The 20854-nt window shown below is 38.2% G+C and overlaps 2 protein-coding genes and 1 long non-coding RNA gene across 6 annotated transcripts in view; 1 reads left to right on the top strand and 2 right to left on the bottom strand.

Moving 5' to 3' along the window:
* Window positions 1-5908, bottom strand: part of LOC109891185 (proto-oncogene tyrosine-protein kinase Src) — a 48118-nt gene extending 42210 nt beyond the window's left edge. Inside the window, exons 1-2 of one of the 2 annotated variants that reach the window (XM_020483544.2) lie at window positions 5491-5908; window positions 4021-4359 (exon numbers count right to left, since the gene is read on the bottom strand). The gene's annotated coding sequence lies outside the window, so the exon portion shown is untranslated. The remainder of the gene's footprint in view (window positions 1-4020; window positions 4360-5490) is intronic. The other variant, XM_031827189.1, reaches the window with a different exon arrangement.
* Window positions 5909-11681: 5773 nt separating this feature from the next.
* Window positions 11682-13368, bottom strand: manbal (mannosidase beta like). 3 transcript variants are annotated; one of them, XM_020483703.2, is made up of 3 exons: window positions 13248-13368; window positions 12219-12388; window positions 11682-11952 (listed from the first exon to the last, which is right to left on the bottom strand). In XM_020483703.2, the coding sequence occupies exons 2-3, from the start codon at window positions 12366-12368 to the stop codon at window positions 11842-11844; spliced, it is 261 nt and encodes an 86-aa protein (XP_020339292.1). In that variant the 5' UTR covers window positions 12369-12388; window positions 13248-13368; the 3' UTR covers window positions 11682-11841. The 3 variants fall into 3 exon arrangements, with proteins under 3 accessions (XP_020339292.1, XP_020339276.1, XP_020339284.1); XM_020483687.2 differs by lacking the exon at window positions 13248-13368 and adding an exon at window positions 12651-12800; XM_020483695.2 differs by lacking the exon at window positions 13248-13368 and adding an exon at window positions 12500-12628.
* A 3251-nt stretch (window positions 13369-16619) lies between these two features.
* Window positions 16620-20317, top strand: LOC116374447 (uncharacterized). Its single transcript, XR_004210373.1, has 5 exons — window positions 16620-16722; window positions 17498-17537; window positions 17661-17809; window positions 17923-18002; window positions 18137-20317. It is a non-coding gene; the product is annotated as an uncharacterized LOC116374447 (long non-coding RNA).
* Window positions 20318-20854: the final 537 nt, after the last annotated feature.

The raw sequence follows: 20854 nt of genomic DNA, 5'->3' as shown, positions 1-20854 counted from the left end.
AATCCGAGACAACGAGAATCACCTGACTCTGATCGAGAACCGCCTCAGGCAGCCAAGCCTACACTAGACACACCCCTAATCAACCACAATCCCAATGCCTACAAAACCCCAATACGAAACACAACAAAATAAACCCATGTCACACCCTGGCCTGACCAAATATATAACGAAAACACTAAATACTATGACCAAGGCGTGACAGTGTGGTTGCTAAACTAGCACATGCTACATTAGAACAGCATGCAACTTATTGTAGAAAACCCTACATCCCTAATTAATTTTTCATTACCTGATTTAAAGAACATCCCAATGAACCTGTGACCCAGGCTACTGGTCATAGAAAGATGGGTTTCCAGGGTTACGGGTTTGGTTCATCACAAGGTTTCTCTCTATGAACAACACATGGCCATTTTTCTTGCCCCTAAGCTTGCATTTGAAAATGGGTTCAGTGTATTGCTCAGTGAACTGTGATAAAAGATAAGCAGAGTGCCATACAAATCAATTGAAAAACTATAGGAAGAGAGACCATAGTGACGGAACAAGGTTGAGATACATCCCAAACCCTTTTGCCTTCAACTGGAGGTAAAGCTTAATCGCTAGAGCGGTCTGCTGTACAGGATGCACTAAATAACTTCAAAACAGCCATCACAGACGTCTTTCCTCCACGACCACACAGAGGTTGTCTCTCGATTCATGATCTTCCCCCCGAGGTGTGCACTTCCACACTCCTTGACATCGATTTAAAAGCTTTGGGTTGGTGCAAGCATTGGCTGGCTATTTCCCACCATTGTTCCTACACATCAATGAGGGAGGATTGTGCATTAAGCAGAAGGGTAGAGAATCGAAATGCAACCATGCTCCTGTTCAGTGATATCACATGGGCCACCTTTAGTACACAACTTTTTAGTACACAACTTGCCCATAGAAATGTCAGGAACAGAGCTGACTTGAGTCCATAATCTACATGTACATGTTTGTTCTACATACTGCATTTCTATTTGAACGTTCCACAATATTGTGCCCTACTGTCACCAATCAGTATCAATGAGGCTTTTCAGAAGAAGAGGGAAGGAAGCAATTTAGGAGTTTCGAAACCTCTCAGGGGACTGTGACTGCTCTTTGACAGGAGGACAATGTGACCAGCACACCCATAGTAGCCTCAAAGTTAGTGTGTAAACAACAGAACTAATGCTGCAGCTGCACAACTAGTAGCACATCCCCTAATATGGAGCAAGAAAGCTTGAACAACAGGATCTGTGATGATGTGATTTGTTCCCAGTTACAATACTCAGAGATAGGAAGACAGCGAGCGAGAGAGAGATTGATAGGAAGAGAGCAAGCGAAAGAATGATGGAAATGTGGACTGAGGAAGGGGAGAGGGATTGATTGGGTGGTTGGTTGAAAACCAGAATCAACCAACCAACAACTCCTCTCACTGCCAACCGATGTGAACAGGCACCTGAGGATGAAGACAGATCAACACCTTTTTTCGTTCCATAAAAAAAAAATGCAGGTTCTCCATTACATAGGAAGTCTAGCATGTAGTTCCAATTCATGTTGCTGGTAGCAATCAATGGAAGAAATACAAAATGTTTGAATGAATGGGGGTGTTTAAATATGTGGTGCTAGTGAGGGGAATTGTAAGTTTTGTATTAGGAATCAAAATATAGGTTTAGGGGCAGTTCCTTTGAGTTCCATACAGGGGAAACCAAACTCATTCGAGTTCAAAGTCCTAAAACACAAAAATGACAATGGGTATGCGCATATGCAGTGTGAGAAAAGCCCTAGCTAGGCATCCATAGCCATGTGTACTGTAGAGTATGTGAATGTACTGTGTGCATGCATGTACAGTGCCTTCGGAAAATATTCAGACCCCTTGACCTTTTCAACATTTTGTTACGTTACAGCCTTATTCTAAATAAAACATTTTTCCTCTGCAATCTACACACAATACCTCATAATAACAAAGTGACAACAGGATTTTATAAGTATTTTTTTATAAGTATTCAGACCCTTTCCTATGAGACTTGAAAATTTTGCTCATGTTCATCCTGTTTCCATTGATCATCCTTGAGATGTTTCTACAACTTGATTGGAGTCCACCTGTGGTTATTAAATTGATTTGACATGATTTGGAAAGGCACACACACCTTTCAATTTAAGGTCCCACAGTTGACAGTGGATGGCAGAGCATAAAGCAAGTCATGAGGTCGAAGGAATTGTCCGTAGAGCTCCGAGACAAGATTGTGTCGAGGCACAGGTCTGGGGAAGGGATACCAAAACATTTCTCCAGTATTGAAGGTCTCCAAGAACACAGTAGGTTCCATCATTCTTAAATGGAAGCGGATGGAACCACCAGGGCTTCCTAAAGCTGGCCGCCTGGCCAAACTAAGCAATAGGGGGAGAAGGGCCTTGATCAGGGAGGTGACCAAGAACCCGATGGTCACTCTGACAGAGCTCCAGAGTCCCTCTGTGGAGATGGGAGAACCTTCCAGAAGGACAACCATCTCTGAAGCACTTCATCAAATCAGGCCTTTATGGTAGTGGCCAGACGGAAGCCACTCCTCAATAAAAGTCACATGACAGTCTGCTTGGGAGTTTGCCAAAAGACACCTAAAGACTCTCAGACCATGAGAGCAAGATTCTCTGGTCTAATGAAACCAAGATTGAACCCTTTGAACTGAATCCAAAGTGTCACGTCTGGAGGAAACCTTGCACCATCCCTATAGTGAAGCATGGGTGGCAGCATCATGCTTTGGGGATGTTTTTCAGTGGCAGAGACTGGATCGAGGGAAAGATGAACGGAGCAAAGTACAGAGAGATCTACTGATAGTGAGCTCAGTGATAGTGAGCAAATATAGAGAGCTCAGGACCACCAACTGGGGCGAAGGTTCACCTTCCAACAGGACAACGACCCTAAGCACACAGCCAAGACAACGCAGGAGTGGCTTCGGGACAAGTCTCTGAATGTCCTTGAGTGGCCCAGCCAGAACCTGGACCCTAATCGAACATCTCTGGAGAGACCTGAAAATAGCTGTGCAGCAACGCCTCCCATCCAATCGGACAGCTTGAGAGGATCTCCAGACAAGAATCGGAGAAACTTCCCAAATACAGATGTGCCAAACATACCAAAGAAGAGCGGCTGTAACCGCTGCCAAAGGTGCTTCTACAAAGTACTGAGTAAAAGGTCAATACTTATGTAAATGTGATATTTCAGTTTATTTTTGATAAATTAGCTAAATTGTCTAAACTGTTTTTGCTTTGTCATTATGTGGTATTGTGTGTAGATTGAGGGGGAAAAAAACAATTTAAGCAATTTTAGAATAATGCTGTAATGTAACAAAATTAGGAAAAAGTCAAGGGGTCTGAATACTTTCCGAATGCACTGTATGTATGTGTGTGCGTACAACATGAGGGAAAACACAGTTTGATGGCATGTTCCACATACCAAGCAAGGCAAATAAAAGAATTGTAATCCCCACATTCAACGGATTATGGTTATAGTTCCTACATGTGCTACTGCTCCATTGATGAAATTAGTTGGGACTTTGCTTGAGGCTGATGGGACAATCGAAAGACTCATCTTGTTTTTTCCCTGGAGGGGGAAACAAGCATGTTTATCAAGATCAAAAGTGAACAAAAAAAGGAGTGTGTGCTCCTCATTCTGGCTTAGGTCTACCCTGTTCCACGGAGCAAATACAAACATGGTTAAATAGGAAAATAATTCAGATATTTTCGACTTAGAAAATATCCATAATCCTCAGAACAATCCACAATTCTGCTAAATATAGCCTGGCCACTGAATTGAGGCTTGGTTCACAGAAGAACATACAAAATGGCAGTGATATACATTTTCAACAATTCTTGGACTTGCCATATAGGTGTCAAATGGCACCCTATTCCCTATATAGTGCACTACTTTTGAGAATGAGGTTATAGGTCTCTGGTCCAAAGTAGTGCACTATATATTGGGAATAGGGTGCCATGAGAGACGTAGCCCAAGATTGGACCAAGAATCACCTTGATGTTGTCTCGTGGTCCCTGTAAAAGGACGTCAAAAGCTTTGATAAAAGAACTTCACAGGAGACGGCAGTGTCTCCGCAGTCCTGGAGTCCTTGTCTCACCCCAACTCTCCAGAACACCAGGTTTTATCGGCCTGTCCCATATAATCTTCTCTCCTCCATGGCAGTGCACAGAGAATGAATGGAGAGGGGGATGAGGGGGAGCGGAGCAGAGGAGTGCAGCCAGGGGAGAACCCAGCAGATAAACTCGACGCTGGATCCACTTCCTCTGTCCGTCACTTAATGCGGTACTCTCCCTGAAGCAACGAAACGAGGCATCGTTAAGCCATGTTCCACACTGTAAGAAGGGGAAGTAGATACACAGTATCAACCATTGGCAGACAATGAGCCATGTAAACAGACTTAAATAGGAACTGGGCTTCTGTTCCCTTTAATGAGGCACATTATATAGGCTCTTTTGAACCCATATCAGTCCTTGGAGAAATCCTTAGGGGAAGCACATCAACAAGATCCTATCGACATAGAAAGACTAAACAGCACATACAGCACATACAGTACATCTGATATAAAAAATATCTGATTGACTAAAGCTATCCTTATATTGGTATGGGTGTTATGAACCGGTGTATGGGAGCATTTGAGGCTGTGTTATTCTATTATAATGCAATGGTGTATTTAAGCCACACTTGAACAATAGCCTCCATTTAGCTATGCTGACACTTGGCAACATCCCATGCCAAAATTCCCAGGGATGCACACCTGTTTCATTCAAACCAGTAAATGTGGGCTGTAGCAAAAATATATATATCAAGCGATTGGGGTCAAGCATAAACTGTAAATGATGTACACAACTGTGCCCCTGTCCAAATCATAATATTTGTATAACCAAAATGCCGGAAAAAATGTTGCGCACCAGACGGTCACTATTTACGCAAGTTAACGTATTGTAACCCCATTGGTGAACGATGTGTTATTATAAAGGGTATTAGCTAGGGTATATTTAAGTGCAGATCATGCACATACATACTGATCTTAGCCCGCTTTAATTGGTAGGTTATAATTGGGCTGTATGAATCAGAGCAGGTGCTGTTACAACTCCATGTTGAATTACAATGGTCAGTGTGTGTGTATTGATTATTTGTATACCTTCATTTCAATCGAGGAGGGGTCGAGCATGCATTATTGTATAGTAGCCTATGTTGGCTATGCGATGGGGGTGAAATCTGTCAACAACATACTCAATGAATGACGTAGGATATAAATCCTAGGGTGAAATTGCCCCAAAATTATACTGTCAATTCAGAACACTGTGGGGTGGTGGGGATGCGAGCAATGTGAACCAACAAGAGAAAAGCTGTCGATTACGAATCCTTTGTGTAATGTCAAGCAAATGTATTATACTAAAATGTCTTGACATTCCTTCACTTGGCCTCAGATAAAATAGTATTGTAGGCTAGTCAACACTCACCTTTGAAGCAAGCGTATTGAGGTTCACGCAAGGCACAGAAGAAGAGTGAGTAAAGAACCAAATCAAATCTTCACAGTCGTCTTCATTTCATGAAAAGGATTCGAAAACGAAAGATATCGAATTTATTTGATGAAACTAGTAGTAAAAGAAAATCCCATTTAGAGAATGTAGGTGTTTAAGTGTTGCGAGGTCATGAAGAGCAGAGGGCACAATTTAGATTGCGGTAGCGATCCATTTCGCTAAAATAAACGCAAGTAGGCTATGGAAATTAATATGAGTAAAATTAAGTAGGCTTAGTGAAAGGCGCAGTGATAAATTAGGGCTATGAAATTAATCCTTGTGCCATATACGAGGGATATGGTGAAAACATTCCTTGTATTGAAAAAAGGCAAGATCATGTGCATCAGTGACGAAACAAGACAGCACAAATATGATAGGGGAGAATGGAGCGTATTACGTTTTTTACGCAACTAGATGGAGTCAGGAATAACACATTTACGGTCCAAACACTTAAAAGACACACCCTATCCCTTCAAATTAAGTGGACACTTCTGATGACGTATCATGACGTCTGACGAGTATACACTTGCAGGGCGAGGGAGGAAGGATTTAAAAAACATTTTTATATATATATCTTTTTTTATTAACAACAAATCAATGCATGAAGTACATGTGAGAACACAATTATATATATAAATAATATACAAAGGACAATTGGGCTAAGGGTACAATATCACATTACACATTAAGGGACATACATACTCTTACAAACTCATACATACTATAATTATTAATAGCTTTTTTGTTAGTAGAGTATTTAATTGTCTTAAAATACAGTTAAATGTATTTTTGTAAGGTAAGAAAATGTGGTGTTTTGTTTGTAAATTTACATTTGTGAATATGAACTTTGTCCAAAAGAATAATGAAATGAATTACATAAAAATGTTTTAGCTTATTTCTATCATAGGTAAAGAATCCAAGCAGTACATCTCTCCACAATAGTGTAAGATCTTCATAAATGTGTTCAATTATAAATCTACTGATGTCTTGCCACAGTTTTCTTACATGAATACAATGCCAAAATAAGATGCGACACTGTTTCTGGGTGGTCATTACAAAAGGAACAATTTGAGTTGATATTTTCCTTAAACTTCTTCATATAGTGGTTGGCAGGATAATATTTCTGAAGAATTTTAAAGAAAACTTCCTTAATTTTGTTAACAAGTAGGTATGTGTGTGGGAACATCCAAACTTTTTTTCCAACAGATATTATCAATAAATCCATTCCAATAAGGCATGACATAATCCTGCTGAAACAAGGTTCATCATCGCTCCGTTGTTGAATGGACCAAAAGAGAAACAAATCTGTCCTACTGATGAGTCAACAGAAGGTAGGCTCTGAGGGTCAGGTCTTGACATGTTCCTTAAATAATAAAGCAACACCTTAGGGAATGGCATCTAAAACAATTGAACATTTTTTAAGTGTTACAGGGACCTTGTAAAGTGATAAGAATTCCTTATAACTAAGTAAAAGACCCTCTGCATTTACTAGTTGGCTCACCAATAAGATATTATTTTGGAACCAATATTCTAAAAACAAAGAAGTATTTTTATACAATATATCCCAATTATTCCCTATATAATATCTGTGTGGAGAAAAATTATGCTTATAAATTAAGGACCATGACAAGAAAACATGCCGATGAAAAGCAGAAAGTTTCACTGGAACTTTGTCAATATTATAATTGCAAACCAATATGAAGTTAAGGCCACCAAAAGTAGAGAAGACATGATGAGTAATACAATTCCAGATAGAAGTGGGTCTTCTAAGGAATTGTTTTATCCAATTGATCTTAAAAGTATTATTTAAGGTAGTAAAGTCCAGAAAAATAAGCCCACCATTCTCATAAGTGTTCATTACAACAGTTGTCCTAATGTAATGGGTATGGTTTCGCCATACAAAGTTGAAAAGCATCTGGTCTATGTCCTTGCTTATTTTACCATCAATATATAAAGATAGAGCGCCATATGTTAGTCTAGAGATACCTTCAGCCTTGGTTATAGGACTCTTCCTTTTAAAGATAAGTCCCTCTGTAGCCATTGATGTAGCTTCTTCTGGGGGGTTTTAATAAGAGGGTTCAAATTTAGCAAGCCTCTAGACATCTGATCCTTTGTAATGGTTATACCTAAATATGTAAGTTCTTCTTTCACTGGAATACCATAATATGAGGGTGTCACACAATCTTTGACAGCCATGAGTTCACATTTATTCATGTTAAGATATACACCAGACGCTTTGGAAAAGGATTGTATCACATTGATCGATATGGGAATTTGGTTAGCTTCTTTCAGAAAGTGTAGTATTGTCAGCCAGCTGGCTTATAATAATTTCTTTACCAGCTATGGAAATACCTTGTACAGGACTATTATTTAAAATAATTGGTAAGAAGTTGGGTGATGAATAAAAACAGGTACGGAGAGATAGGACAACCTTGCATAATTCCTCTCTTTAACTCAAATCTAGGTGAGGTGCCATATTTCAATTTGATAGAGCTGTTACCATTTTTATAAAGTCTTAATAGCCTTACAGAAAAAATCCCCAAAGCCAAGTCTCTCAAGGGAGTGGAAGAGGAACTGATGCTCTACTGTGTCAAATGCTTTATATCCTCGGTTATTAGGTCTGAGTAATCAAGTATGTCTAATACTAGTCTGGTATTGTTAGAAATATGTCTGTTCCTCATAAAGCCAGACTGTGTTTCATCAATGATTACATCCAGGACATCTGTAATTATTTTTGCAAGTAGTAAGGCTACTATCTTATAGTCATTATTAAAAAGAGAAATTGGACGCCAGTTATCGATGAGCAGCACTTATTTTTTAGGCTTAGGTATCAGTGATATTAACCCCTGACTCATTGTAGGAGGGAGAATATTGTTTTTAATACTCTCTAAAAAGACTTCAAATAGGAAGGGAGCTACTTGTTCAGAAAATAATTTGTAAAATTCTGATGTAATTCCATCAACACCTGGTGATTTATTGTTCTTTAGATGTTTGATAGACTATAATCTCTTCAACTTTGATGGGTTCATCACACTGTTTAGATTCTATATCACTAATAGAGTGAACATTTTTCAGTGAGTCAAAAAAACATATCTGTGGATTCCTGACAATACGTAGAGTTATACAATTTTTGGTAAAAATTGCTACAGTATTTAGCGATACATTTTTTGTCATCTGTAATAACACCATCAATGTTTAACTTATGGATAGTGTTATTTGTTGAGTGAAATTTCTTATGTCTAAAGAAATAGGATGAATTCTGTTCTGCCTCCTCAATCCATTTTTCCTAGATCTAATAAAGGCTCCTTCTGCTTTTAATCTATATATATTATCCAGTTTATTTTATAACACAATCAGTTCCATCTTCTCCTCCCCCGAGAGGCTGGCTGGGGATCTCTGAGAAAGGGAAGTTATCTTAATGATCACCGTTTCCTCCTCAGCTCTTCTGGTCTTAGCAGGATTACTACCACATTTCCTAAGGTATTTGGACACCTCAAATTTAGAGTTCTTGCAATAATAAGATTTTTCTTCACAAGTCCTTTCCCAAAAGTGTGAAAGCCAATCTTGAAACTCAAACTTAACTATATCATTATTTCATCACTTCCAGTAGGATTTTTAATTTTATATTTATTTAACTAGGCAAGTCAGTTAAGAACAAATTATTATTTTCAATGATGGCCTAGGAACAGAGGCTTAACTGCCTTGTTCAGGGGCAGAACCTTGTCAGCTCAGGGATTCGATCTTGCAACCTTTTGGTTACTAGTCCAACGCTCTAACCACTAGGCTACACTGCCGCCCGCATACTCTACCAAGGTTAGTATCAGGGGTAAATATTTTGATATCAATGTAAATGGCCCTATGGTCTGTGAGGGAAGGAGTACACACATTTGTAGTAACACACTCACTATCAATACATTTGGATATAAGCCAAAAGGAAGGAATTATTTTTAAATGGACCACCTTTGGACGGAAATTCGTCACTCGTTCATCCCGCGATGATTGTGTTTTCAGCTACAGGTAGGTTGTGGGTGCTTTATATGCGCTACAGTCAATTATGAGTGCATATATACTCATATTAAAAGTATAATTATTAATATACGCCTACTGTATGATAGCTAGCAAATTAATTAGTTATTACAAATTAATTATTACACTTCGGAATAGATATTACTTTAGGACTGTGAAAAACAAGGGCCTTGGAACACAATGCATCCTACTTTCCATCATGCATCTGCTATAACTGTACTGTATCTGTGAAATTGAATTTAGTAACTAACAGAGAACAGAGATTGCATAACCTATATCGTGAAAAGTGAGTCAGTCATTTGAACAGGAATCTGCATAGTTTACCAGTACATACTTTGCACAAGCACAACACCAGCAATCTGTTGGTGAGGAGTGGTACTGACAGACCTGGGATCACACGTTCAAGTCCTAGTTGGGCTACCCACAAATTTTGCTACAATGGTGGAAAAAGTGGGATAGCGCTACCATGAGATGTGCCAGAGCATGAGGGACTTGAGGTGCAGAGGGAAGGAATGGGCTGGTGCACAGGAGGTAAGTCCTTAGTACAACACCAACTCTCTCATCAATGGACCTCTTCTTGTTGTAAAAGCGAAGGTGTTGGACTGACACAAGGTTGCGGGTTACGATCCAGGCAGGCTACCATCCGGATTCACGGAAGTCCTTACGTTTTTATTCTCAGAAAATGCTATTCATCCTTATTAGCAAGGTCAATTTCGTAAAAAAGTGTTTTTAATCTTATCTGAGAAATATTTCAAATAATGTATTTCCCATAAAATGTGTTGTTACAACATTGAGAATATATGCACAGTGTGAGGGTTATAAGGCTGAATGAGACTTAAGATGAAAAGGGTAGTTGTAGAAAAAAAATTCAACCTCTTATTGATATAACAGAGAAAGAGGGTGCTTATTCTGGGTTTTCACAGAAATGTTAGTAATATGTAGAAGTAGTACTTTCTAAAAGTATTCACACCCTTCATATTTTTCCAGCCTTAAACATTTATTAAATTGAGATTGTGTCACTGATCACACAAAATACCCCATAATGTCAGACATTTTTTTTTACAAATTAAAAGCTGAAATGTCATTAAGTATTCAACCTTTTTGTTAAGACAAACCTAAATAAGTTCAGGAGTAAAAGTTACATAATAAGTTGCATGGACTCACTCTGTGCACAATAATAGTGGCCAACATGATTTTTGAATGACTACACCCAATTTCTGTACCCCACACATATAATTATCTGTAAGGTCCCTCTGTCAAGGCCTGATTCAACAAGAAAGACCAGGGACGTTTTTTTAATGCCTCAGAAATAAAGGCACCTATCGGGACATAGAAAAGCATACTGAAGTTAGCAATTATGCTTTGGATGGTGTATCAACCCAACCAGTCACTACAAAGATACAGGAATCCTTCCTAACTCAGCTGCTTTTCAAGCATGGTGTTGACTGCATCATATTATGGGTATGCTTGTCTAGGGATACACATAAACTGAAGAGCTAAGCACAGGCAAATTCCTAGAGGAAAACCTGGTTCAGTCGGCTTTCCAACATAAATTGTAAGACAAATTCACCTTTCAACAGGCCAAATATACACTGGAGTTGCTTACCAAGATGACATTGAATGTTCCTGAATGGCCTAGTTACAGTTTTGACTTAGATTTTCAAGCCAATTTATGTCAAAACTTGAAAATTGCCATTTAGCAATGATCAAACAACCAACTTGACAGAGCTTGAAGAATTTTTAAAAGAATAATGTTCGAATATTGTACAATCCAGGTGTGCAAAGCTTTGAGACATACCCAGAAAGACTCACAGCTGTAATAGCTGCCAAAGGTGACTAACAATTATTCAACCCCTGAGTCAATACATAAATAATCAAGATATACTAGCATTTATTTTTTATTAATTAAACAAATCATACATCGAGTTTGACATTACAGAGTATGAGTGTAGATCATTGACAAGAAATTACACTTTGTAACACAATGTTTTGAGAAAAGTCAAGGGATGTGAATACTTTCTGAATGCACAGTATGTCCCCAAAGTTTTTGGGTGTGTTTAGGCCTTTACAAGTTTTAGATTGACAAATGACATTTGATAGCAGACTAGTTGAATAAAACAGTTATTCAAATGCACTTCTGTTCTTTCATAAATCATGGTAGAGACATTGTTGAATTTGATAGAACAAAAATGATTCAGTTTACATAATTTGAAATGTAACAATAATTTTGGGTGCACTGCATGGACAGCACAAAATCCGACACACCTATCGCTTCTTCTTGCTCTCTTTCTTTAGTTTCTGGCGAATCTGAGGCGCAGGTCCTTTTGACTTCTTATTCTGGTCACCAGCCTTCATGTCACTTGGCTCCGTCTCCTCCTAAAGATAAAACAGAATGTGAGTCCCAGTGACACTCGACACATATGGAACAGTAACAGTAGGTTGCTGAATAGTAATGGACAGTTTGCTTGCTCAAGCCAAGTTCAAAAGAAGACTACAATAGGACAGAAGGGAAAAGATACAAAGTATCAGGCTTATACGGATGTAACACATAATGCTATAAGTAAACCTATGGTAAATAATGACAATATTATTACAATATCATACCGCATTCTTTCAACTGCCAGCAGGACTGTTTACCATACCTGTTCATGCCCCTTTGAGGTCGGTATTATGACAGCCAGGATGCAGATGAGTTGGAAAATAGCTCCCAGAAAGAGTCCATAGCGCAGGAGACTCTCAAGCAAAGTGGGTTCAGGTACCTCTGGGGGCGAAAGGTCCAGTTCCGCGGACATAGTAGCCTACTTTCAGGTCCCTGTGTGCAAGAACACGAAATGTATGTAAACAAAAATAAGTCTGCTCTGCAATGCTCAATATATTTTTCAAATCATTGAAGGCCATATTGTAATACGCGCATTACTGTTACCTGCGTTGCTGTTTACAGAAACTACAACGTAACAGTGGCTGCAACACTGTTTCCACGCTTCTGAAATTGAATCTGTCGGCCTCGATACAATAACACCACTTTTCTGTTCGGCAAATCTAATCATAGGCTACAATTTCCAACAAAAGCTTACCAGGGCCCTACGTGAACTCGTCCTTCGTTCTTTTTATAGCACCAAACACGATCTTGAGTGTAAAATTGTGAGTTTAATGTAATTCGTATCAGCACAAAAAATATTTTACAGTCGTAAAATTTGCATCGGAAGTGAAGTCACTGTGATATCCGCTTATTTTCGTAGCTATGTGAATCTAGCCACAATAACGATTAGCCACAAAGTGGAATTTGCGGTTCGCCTTCAAAATAAAAGTACCCCATTGAAACTATAATGCAAACAGATACAACTAACGGAATAATCATACAGATCCTAATAAATGACTAATTCCGAATTATAATGGGAATAATGCCATATTTGGACCATTGTTTTACTTCAAATTACATTACTCATATGTGACGCACCTCCCTCTACCAAACCATCTTGGTTCGTGCTATCCAGGTTCTTTGGGATGGTCCTACCCCATTTAAGTTTTAATTTAAAATGGTTAAAGGACTAATTCAATATTTTACAATTTGATGTTAGATAGTTCCCCACCCTAAAAGTAGTCTAGGGGCCACGAGAAACTGACAATCCAGGTCGCAATTGTAAATGAGAACTTGTTCTCAACTTGCCTACCTGGTTAAATAAAGGTAAAATAAAAAAATTAAAAAACTGCAATCCATGATTCAGTTCTCTTTAACAGCCACTACAAACGTCAGCTAACTTTAGCCACCACAAGCTAACGTTCAATGGGAGTGATTGGGGCATGTGAGCAAAAAACAAAACTAAAATCACCTTTAAATAACATGAAACCAAATATTGTGTTGATTTTAATTGATTTCAGGTGATTTGAGCATTTTAAAAAAAAACATACTCACATGCCCCCATCATTTCCATTAATTGTTAACTAGTGGTGCCTAAAGTTAGTTTAAATTTGTAATGACTGTTTAAAACGATTAGCCACAATAGTGGAATTTGCGTTTCACCTTCAAAATAAAGGTACCCCGTTGAAAACTGAAACCTGGATTACATATTCTCTTGGCCCATGGACCACTTTCAGGGTGAGGAACAATCTAACGTCAAGTTGTAAAATAGCACTGACCGATTCTGTCTTGGGGGGTGGGGATGTCCCAAGGATTCCAGATAGCATGGGCCATCTGTAGGATGTGGGACTCATATAAAAATATATATATCCCCGAGCATCCGATCATTCAAAAATGAAAATATATTTCTTAATTTATGATATCACTGCACTCTTGCATTACTTTCCATGAAATAGGCAGAATAACTAGCTAAACTGTTACAAACGTTGTGGCAGTGATTTAAAAATTTGCAATTGTGAGAAAATACAAACAAAGCAAAATGGCTTCCTCCTGCAAAAGTTATGTGCAAAGACGTCGGTCGCCAGTGCCGGTGGTAGTGACTTGATCAACTGTATTAGCGTCAAAATTAAGACTTCCGGTTTTCCGATTTTGACTTCAAAATTAAAGTTTACAGTAAAATGCTATGTGAATGATACGAAATCAATCATTTTGCAGTTTTGCATAGTGCATAATCTTACAATTATTTTACAAAATTAAAACTACATCGGGAAAAATCTAAACTAAAGAGAATTAGTACTTTATATCAAATACAATTAGAAGGTGGAGCACATTGAGAATGGGTTAGAGCTTAAGTAAATAAATGTAAAGAACATTAAATTCTACAGACACTGAGAAATGTTTGGAGCTTAAGTAAATACATGTAAACAACATAATATTCTACAGACCCTACTGAATTAGCACTAGAGTCTCTATATGGTGTTGTTTATTTTGTGACTGTGGTCTAAATTTCCAGCTGCACTTTATTTTTTTCACCTTTATTTAACCAGGTAGGCTAGTTGAGAACAAGTTCTCATTTGCAACTGCGACCTGGCCAAGATAAAGCAAAGCAGTTCGACACATACAACAACACAGAGTTACATATGGAATAAACAATCATACAATCAATAATACAGTAGAAAAATATATATACAGCATGTGCAAATGGCAATAAGTAGGCCATGGTGGCGAAGTAATTACAATATAGCAATTAAACACTGGAATGGTAGAATGTGCAGAAGATGTATGTGCAAGTACAGATACTGGGGTGCAAAGGAGCAAGATAAATAAATAAATACAGTATGGGGATGAAGTAGATTGCATGGGCTAATTTACAGATGAGCTATGTACAGGTGCAGAGATCTGTGAGCTGCTCTGGCAGCTGGTGCTTATAGCTAGTGAGGGAGAGAAGATTCTCCAGCTTTAGTGATTTTTGCAGTTTGTTCCAGTCATTGGCAGCAGAGAACTGGAAGGAGAGGTGGCCAAAGGAAGAATTGACTTTGGGGGTGATCAGTGAGATATACCTGCTGGAGTGCGTGCTATGGGTGGGTGCTGCTATGGTGACCAGTGAGCTGAGATAAGGCAGAGCTTTACCTAGCAGAGACTTGTAGATGAACTGGAGCCAGTGAGTTTGGCGACGAGTATGAAGCGAGGGCCACTTGCTACTCCACCCATTCCATTGGTCCCAATGAAATACACTGTAGGCCTATAAATGACATTGTCTTATTGAGAATACTATTCTACGTGCATAAATTACATATTGGCTTAAAGAGAGAACTATTCTATGTGCCAATGTAAAAGTGGGGTTGGGAATACTCAGTAGGGTGTGTAGAATCTATATAGGGGATTATTTCATGAGGGACTGAAGCAATATTAACACATATGTGCTTAATATTAGGAATGTTTATAAATAAATATAGTAGGCCTAGCCTATAGAAAGCTGATGGGATCCTCCTCTTTTTAATAGAGGCCATCAAAACTTTGTTCTCTCACACAATTGCAAAGCCTATAGAAATGTTGCACAACACGAGCTCATGAGCTCTCATTAAGTATTTGATTAGATTTGCATTGATGTCAGAGTGATTAGAGGGAAAATAGAATGCAGAGTACCTGGCAGGAAGTGTGGTAGGCTAGTAATGACCATCAGCAGCCTAATAACCATGACATAATTTGACTGCTGTCATGACTCGTGACCGCTGGTGTGGCGATAACAGCCCTAATAATGAATAAATACAGGTACATTTTCTACTGTTACGAGGGGGACTTTTTGTTATTTTTTAGAACATTTCTGAAATTCTGTGATCCGGAAGTACTATTTTAGTGTTGCTAACAAGTTGCTGGTATCAGCTGCTTAGCTTATACTGTAGCTAGCTTACTAGCTCTATCTTTACTGACATAAAAAGCTTGCTGCTCAGCCTGTTTCAATTACCCTGAAGTTGAAAACATGCAGCCCCAAAATGGTGAAGATGCAAAGATGGTGGCCCCCATGTACTTACCACAAACACATTATTTGCTTATTTTGCCGTATTGTAGAGTGCTCTCTGTTACTTATAGGCACATTGAACCACATTGCGCACCATACTTTAAATGGTGTGGATAGTGCTCAAATGAAGACGTTATATTTTAATTCCTCCATCTATATGCACCTTCGCCATTAAGAGGGAATGTTCACTGTTATCAGAAATCACTCCATAGATCAGTGAACTGAGTTAGTCAGATTTGATTAAATATAACAGAACTGATGAACTGGAATGACATTCACTCTCATGAGATGGGTTGCCAAAAATAACTAACTTAAAGCTAAATCCCCAATAAGCCACGAATATGACTGCATTGAGGCATATTTTACTGTGCTTCTATGGCTATATACAACATTCCACTGTCTATTTTATTTGTTCATTTAGCAAACAAGACAGCTAATCCAGTGCCTTTATCACAGTCAAAACACCTAGATTTTTAGCTTTAATGCATCATTTTTATGCTACATTTTGTCTGAGCCTCATAGCAAAATGTGTAGAATAGCATGAGATGAGCAATAAAACTGCACATTTTCTCTTTGCCTCATAGCAAAATGTGTAAAATTGCAGGAAGTTAGCTGCTTTCCCAAAAACAAAAAAACATTATTATTATTATATTTTCTGGGGGGGCCAACCCAAATATATGCAGGCCCACCCACCTATGAATTTCCGGGGAATTTGCAATTGCAACTGAAAACGCTCTTGCCAAGTTTGAATGCGACAACAGTTAAAAAGGTCAGTTGGGTTGATGTTTGGCTCTGAATATGTATCGAAATAATTGATCTAATAATATACAATACTAATGAATAACGAACACAATTATGGTATTTTGTGAATAGCTTCCATAACGTTAGCTGTCGCGTTAGTTAGCTATAGTTCAGAATAATTAACGTAAATAGCTAACGTTATGTCCCAACATGGCTTTACACTCATTAACATAAGTTTCCAATCTAAAGCATTTCTCACATTTGTGAGAATGAACTAGCTAACGTTAGCTTCGTTGACGTTAGCTAACTAACCAACAAAACAGCCAACATACTAACAACGGTGACTCGAGATGTTACAATGAACTGAATCGGTGAATGGAGGGTTTCGCCTTTATATAGCATGTAATACTATTAGGAACTCACAAGGGGGCATAACATTACATGTACAATACATGGGATTCAAATGCATAATGATATTAATACAGTGACTAGACTACCTCTTTTGTATAAATGCATGCCCTTCAGAATCCAAACACAGTATTGCCACGCAGCAAAATGTTGCGTATAATCTTTCAAATCAACCTGATAAAATATTGAACAATTTGTGTACAAAGATAGCTTGAAATTTGATATTAGGCCTGTATGGCATTACTGTATTGGCTAGCGCTTTCTCCAATATGTTTGTCTATTTTGCATTCAATTGTATGTCGATGCCCTTTATCTTTCACTATTAAATAAAATAAAAAATGAAATGCTTGTAAGACTTTTTTGACACATTTTCTCTTCCTTTGAAATTCTTATAGGACAGAACATGGACACAATGCAATTGGGATCAAGAAGAAGGTAAGGATATGTTGTAGGACAGCTGCATTTGAAGTGTACATTTAACCTACACAGCAGGCAATACAAACTGAAATCTATTAACATACAAATGTGTGCAAATGATCTTCTCTGAAATGAATCAAGGCCATGGAATGGACATAGACGAAAAGACCATTCAAGGACTCCGCAAGGCTAGTCGGAGGTAGCAGAGGTAGAGAGGCGAGGCAGGGATGAGGACATCATTCAGCTATTTTGGCAATCCCTGAAGGACAATACAGAAGAGACACACATGGGTATTTGCTCTTTTTCCTTCCCTTCCTCTAATGTAGCCAATACATAGTACATAAAACATGTATTTTGTAATAAAATTAGCAATTGTAGTAAGATCATTGCTTTACTTTACTAGGACTCAAGACCACAGCAGCAATCCTGCTCTTGCCCTACCTCTTCAATGAGGACCCGAGTGGCCTTTATGTCCATGACAAGGTATGCCTATGCACAAATAATCCGTTTTTTCATAAACATTAGTGTGCATGCTTAAATAAAACTACAGCTGAACATTTGTTATGTTCTTTGTTAACTGTATGTGTATTAATCTTCTCTTACTTTTGTTAACACAGATTTCATCGCTCCCCACTCCTTTACTGCACATCGGCGGAAATCCATTTCACCATGAGAGTGAAATCACGCTGGCCTTTTATGGGAAGAACATCCACACCCTAGAGGACGTCCCCATGGGACTCTGGGCTCTGCTAGGGCTGTATTTTTTTATTTTCAGTTACATTACCCCCCCAAAATTAAGAAAAATACTTATGTTCTTAAGTTACTTTTACTGAGCCCTTGGTTCTCTATGGTGTTGAGGTCAGAGCGTGACTAGAGGGGTGTTCTAGTTTTCATATTTCTATGTTGGTGTGCTTGGTATGGTTCCCAATTAGAGGCAGCTGGTAATCGTTGCCTCTATTTGGGGATCATATTTAGGTAGCCTTTTTCCTCATCTGTGTTTTGTGGGATATTGTTTGTGTGTGTGCTAGTTGCACCACCTATGTTACGTTTCGTTATGTCTTTATTTGTTTTGTTCCAAGTTTCACAAAATGAAATATGTGGAACTCAGAGCACGCTGCGCCTTAGTCCGTCTCTCCTCACGTTCATGACAGTTATAAAGATGGAAAACTTCCTAATTTAACTAAGTGGTTGTTGGGCACGAGTACTGCAGGCAATGTGTTGATCAAATCAAATGATGTCACATGTGCTGAATACAACAGGTACCTTATAGTGAAATGCTTACTTACAAGCCCTTAACCAACAATGCAGTTTTAAGAAAAATAAGTGTTAAAGTATTTACTCAAACTGAAGTAAAAAATTGAAAAATAACAAAATGAAGGAGCAGCAATAAAATAACAGTAGCATGGCTATATACAAGGGGTACCGGCACAATGTGAGGGGGCACATGTTGGTCGAGGTAATTGAGGTAATATGTACATGTAGGTAGAGGTAAAGTGATGATGTTTGAGGCGGCTTATGGTAGAGAAGTTAACATTACATTCTCTGGCAACAGCTCTGGTGGACATTCCTCCAGTCAACATGCCAATTGCACGCTCCCTCAACTATAGACATTTGTGGCATTGTGTTGTGTGACAAAACTACACATTTTAGAATGGGCTTTTATTTCCCCCAGCACAAGGTGCACCTGTGTAATGATCATGGCATTTAATCAGCTTCTTGATATGCCACACCTGTAGAAATATTATTTTGGTAAAGTAGAAATGCTTACTAACAGGGATGTAAACATTTGCACACAACATTTTAGAGAAATAAGCTTTTTGTACATATGGAACATTTCTGGGATCTTTTATTTCAGCTCATGAAACATGGGACCAACATGTCGGGTTTATATATTTTTTCACTATACATAAGATTAAATGGAAGCTTTTCTCCTGGATCATTTTGTAAATAGGGTAGAATGCACAGAGGTTTGTGTTTTCTGACACCTACATTATAAGCTTACCAAGGGCATTGTGTCCTTGTTAATGAACCACATTCTGTAGCAAACTCACTATCAATGTATTATGACATTATCCGCACCGCTTCACAGAATTTGGTTTTTTCTTGGTTTCTTTGAAATACCGTCCATGTTTCATCTACTGATATGTTTCATTCCATGTTTCATCTACTGTCATTGAGCAAGGCACTTAACCCAAGTTGCTCCTGTAAGTCACTCTGGATAAGAGTGTCTGCTAAATGACTAAAATGTAAACATTTGTAAAGTTGATGTGTATTTAAAACAGGCTGAATCAATTATACCATAATATATGGCCTTGCCTCTTTTTCTTTATGCTAAATACTGTATGTCAATTTTGTCCAGATCACATGCTCGACTTCATTTTATTTACCTCTGAAAAGCAATGAACCATAAATGAACACACAAGGTAACAGGCATCAGGATTCATCAACACAACACACATATGACACTCAAATTACTAGACGTAATGGAGTGTATAGCCATGATGGAAGCTTGCTGAATCATCATTATCTGAATGCCAAAGCACATTTTGCGATTAGGGGGGGATCTAATTGTACCCATTATGACATGATCAATAGTGTGTACTCTCACTGACCTTTCCAGGCTTAGTGTTGGATCAAACACAGAGAACTCAATATCAATTGGCTTGGTTGGTGACTATGTAAAGCTTTGACCCACATACTGTCGCTGGATAAGCATGGGAAAGGGAGAATTCACTAAAAAGAGTTACTCTCAATCTCAAGTCAATCCCTATACCCTTTCACCCTACCTTCTAGGTACAGTGGGGTCCAAAATGATTAGATCCCTTGATATAGAAGAGCAAAAAATAAATATATATATATATATATATATATATATATACAATAAATACATACTGAGCTATATTTTCTGCTCCACATTTTAATTTGATCATTTTATACTGACTCAATTGCTCAGAAAGAGCACGGTGTCAACATTATCGGACCCCCTGTTTTTAATACTCCAGCGCAGACATAGGATGTCAAGAATCTGGGAAGGTTATGTATGGAGGAATGACCTGAGTTCCCTCTCAATGTGTCCTCCACTCTCATTAAACAAATGTTTTAAAGGCTGTGTCGTTATCCTCAAATGGGAAGAGTGCTGGAGTATTGAAAACAGAATCCAATAATTTTGACTTAATTTTTTGAGAATACTTGATAAACAAAATAAATTTCTCTGAGCAATCACATTAGCATAATATATAGAGTATATAGAGTACCAGTCAAAAGTTTGGACACACCTACTCATTCAAGAGTTTCTTTATTTTTACTATTGTCTAAATTGTAGAATAATAGTGAAG

This window comes from Oncorhynchus kisutch, linkage group LG1, assembly GCF_002021735.2.
Source record: "Oncorhynchus kisutch isolate 150728-3 linkage group LG1, Okis_V2, whole genome shotgun sequence".
NCBI classification, from domain to species: domain Eukaryota; kingdom Metazoa; phylum Chordata; class Actinopteri; order Salmoniformes; family Salmonidae; genus Oncorhynchus; species Oncorhynchus kisutch.
The sequence above is the reverse complement of the archived record's forward strand: the minus strand, read 5'-3'. Positions and strand labels throughout refer to the sequence as shown.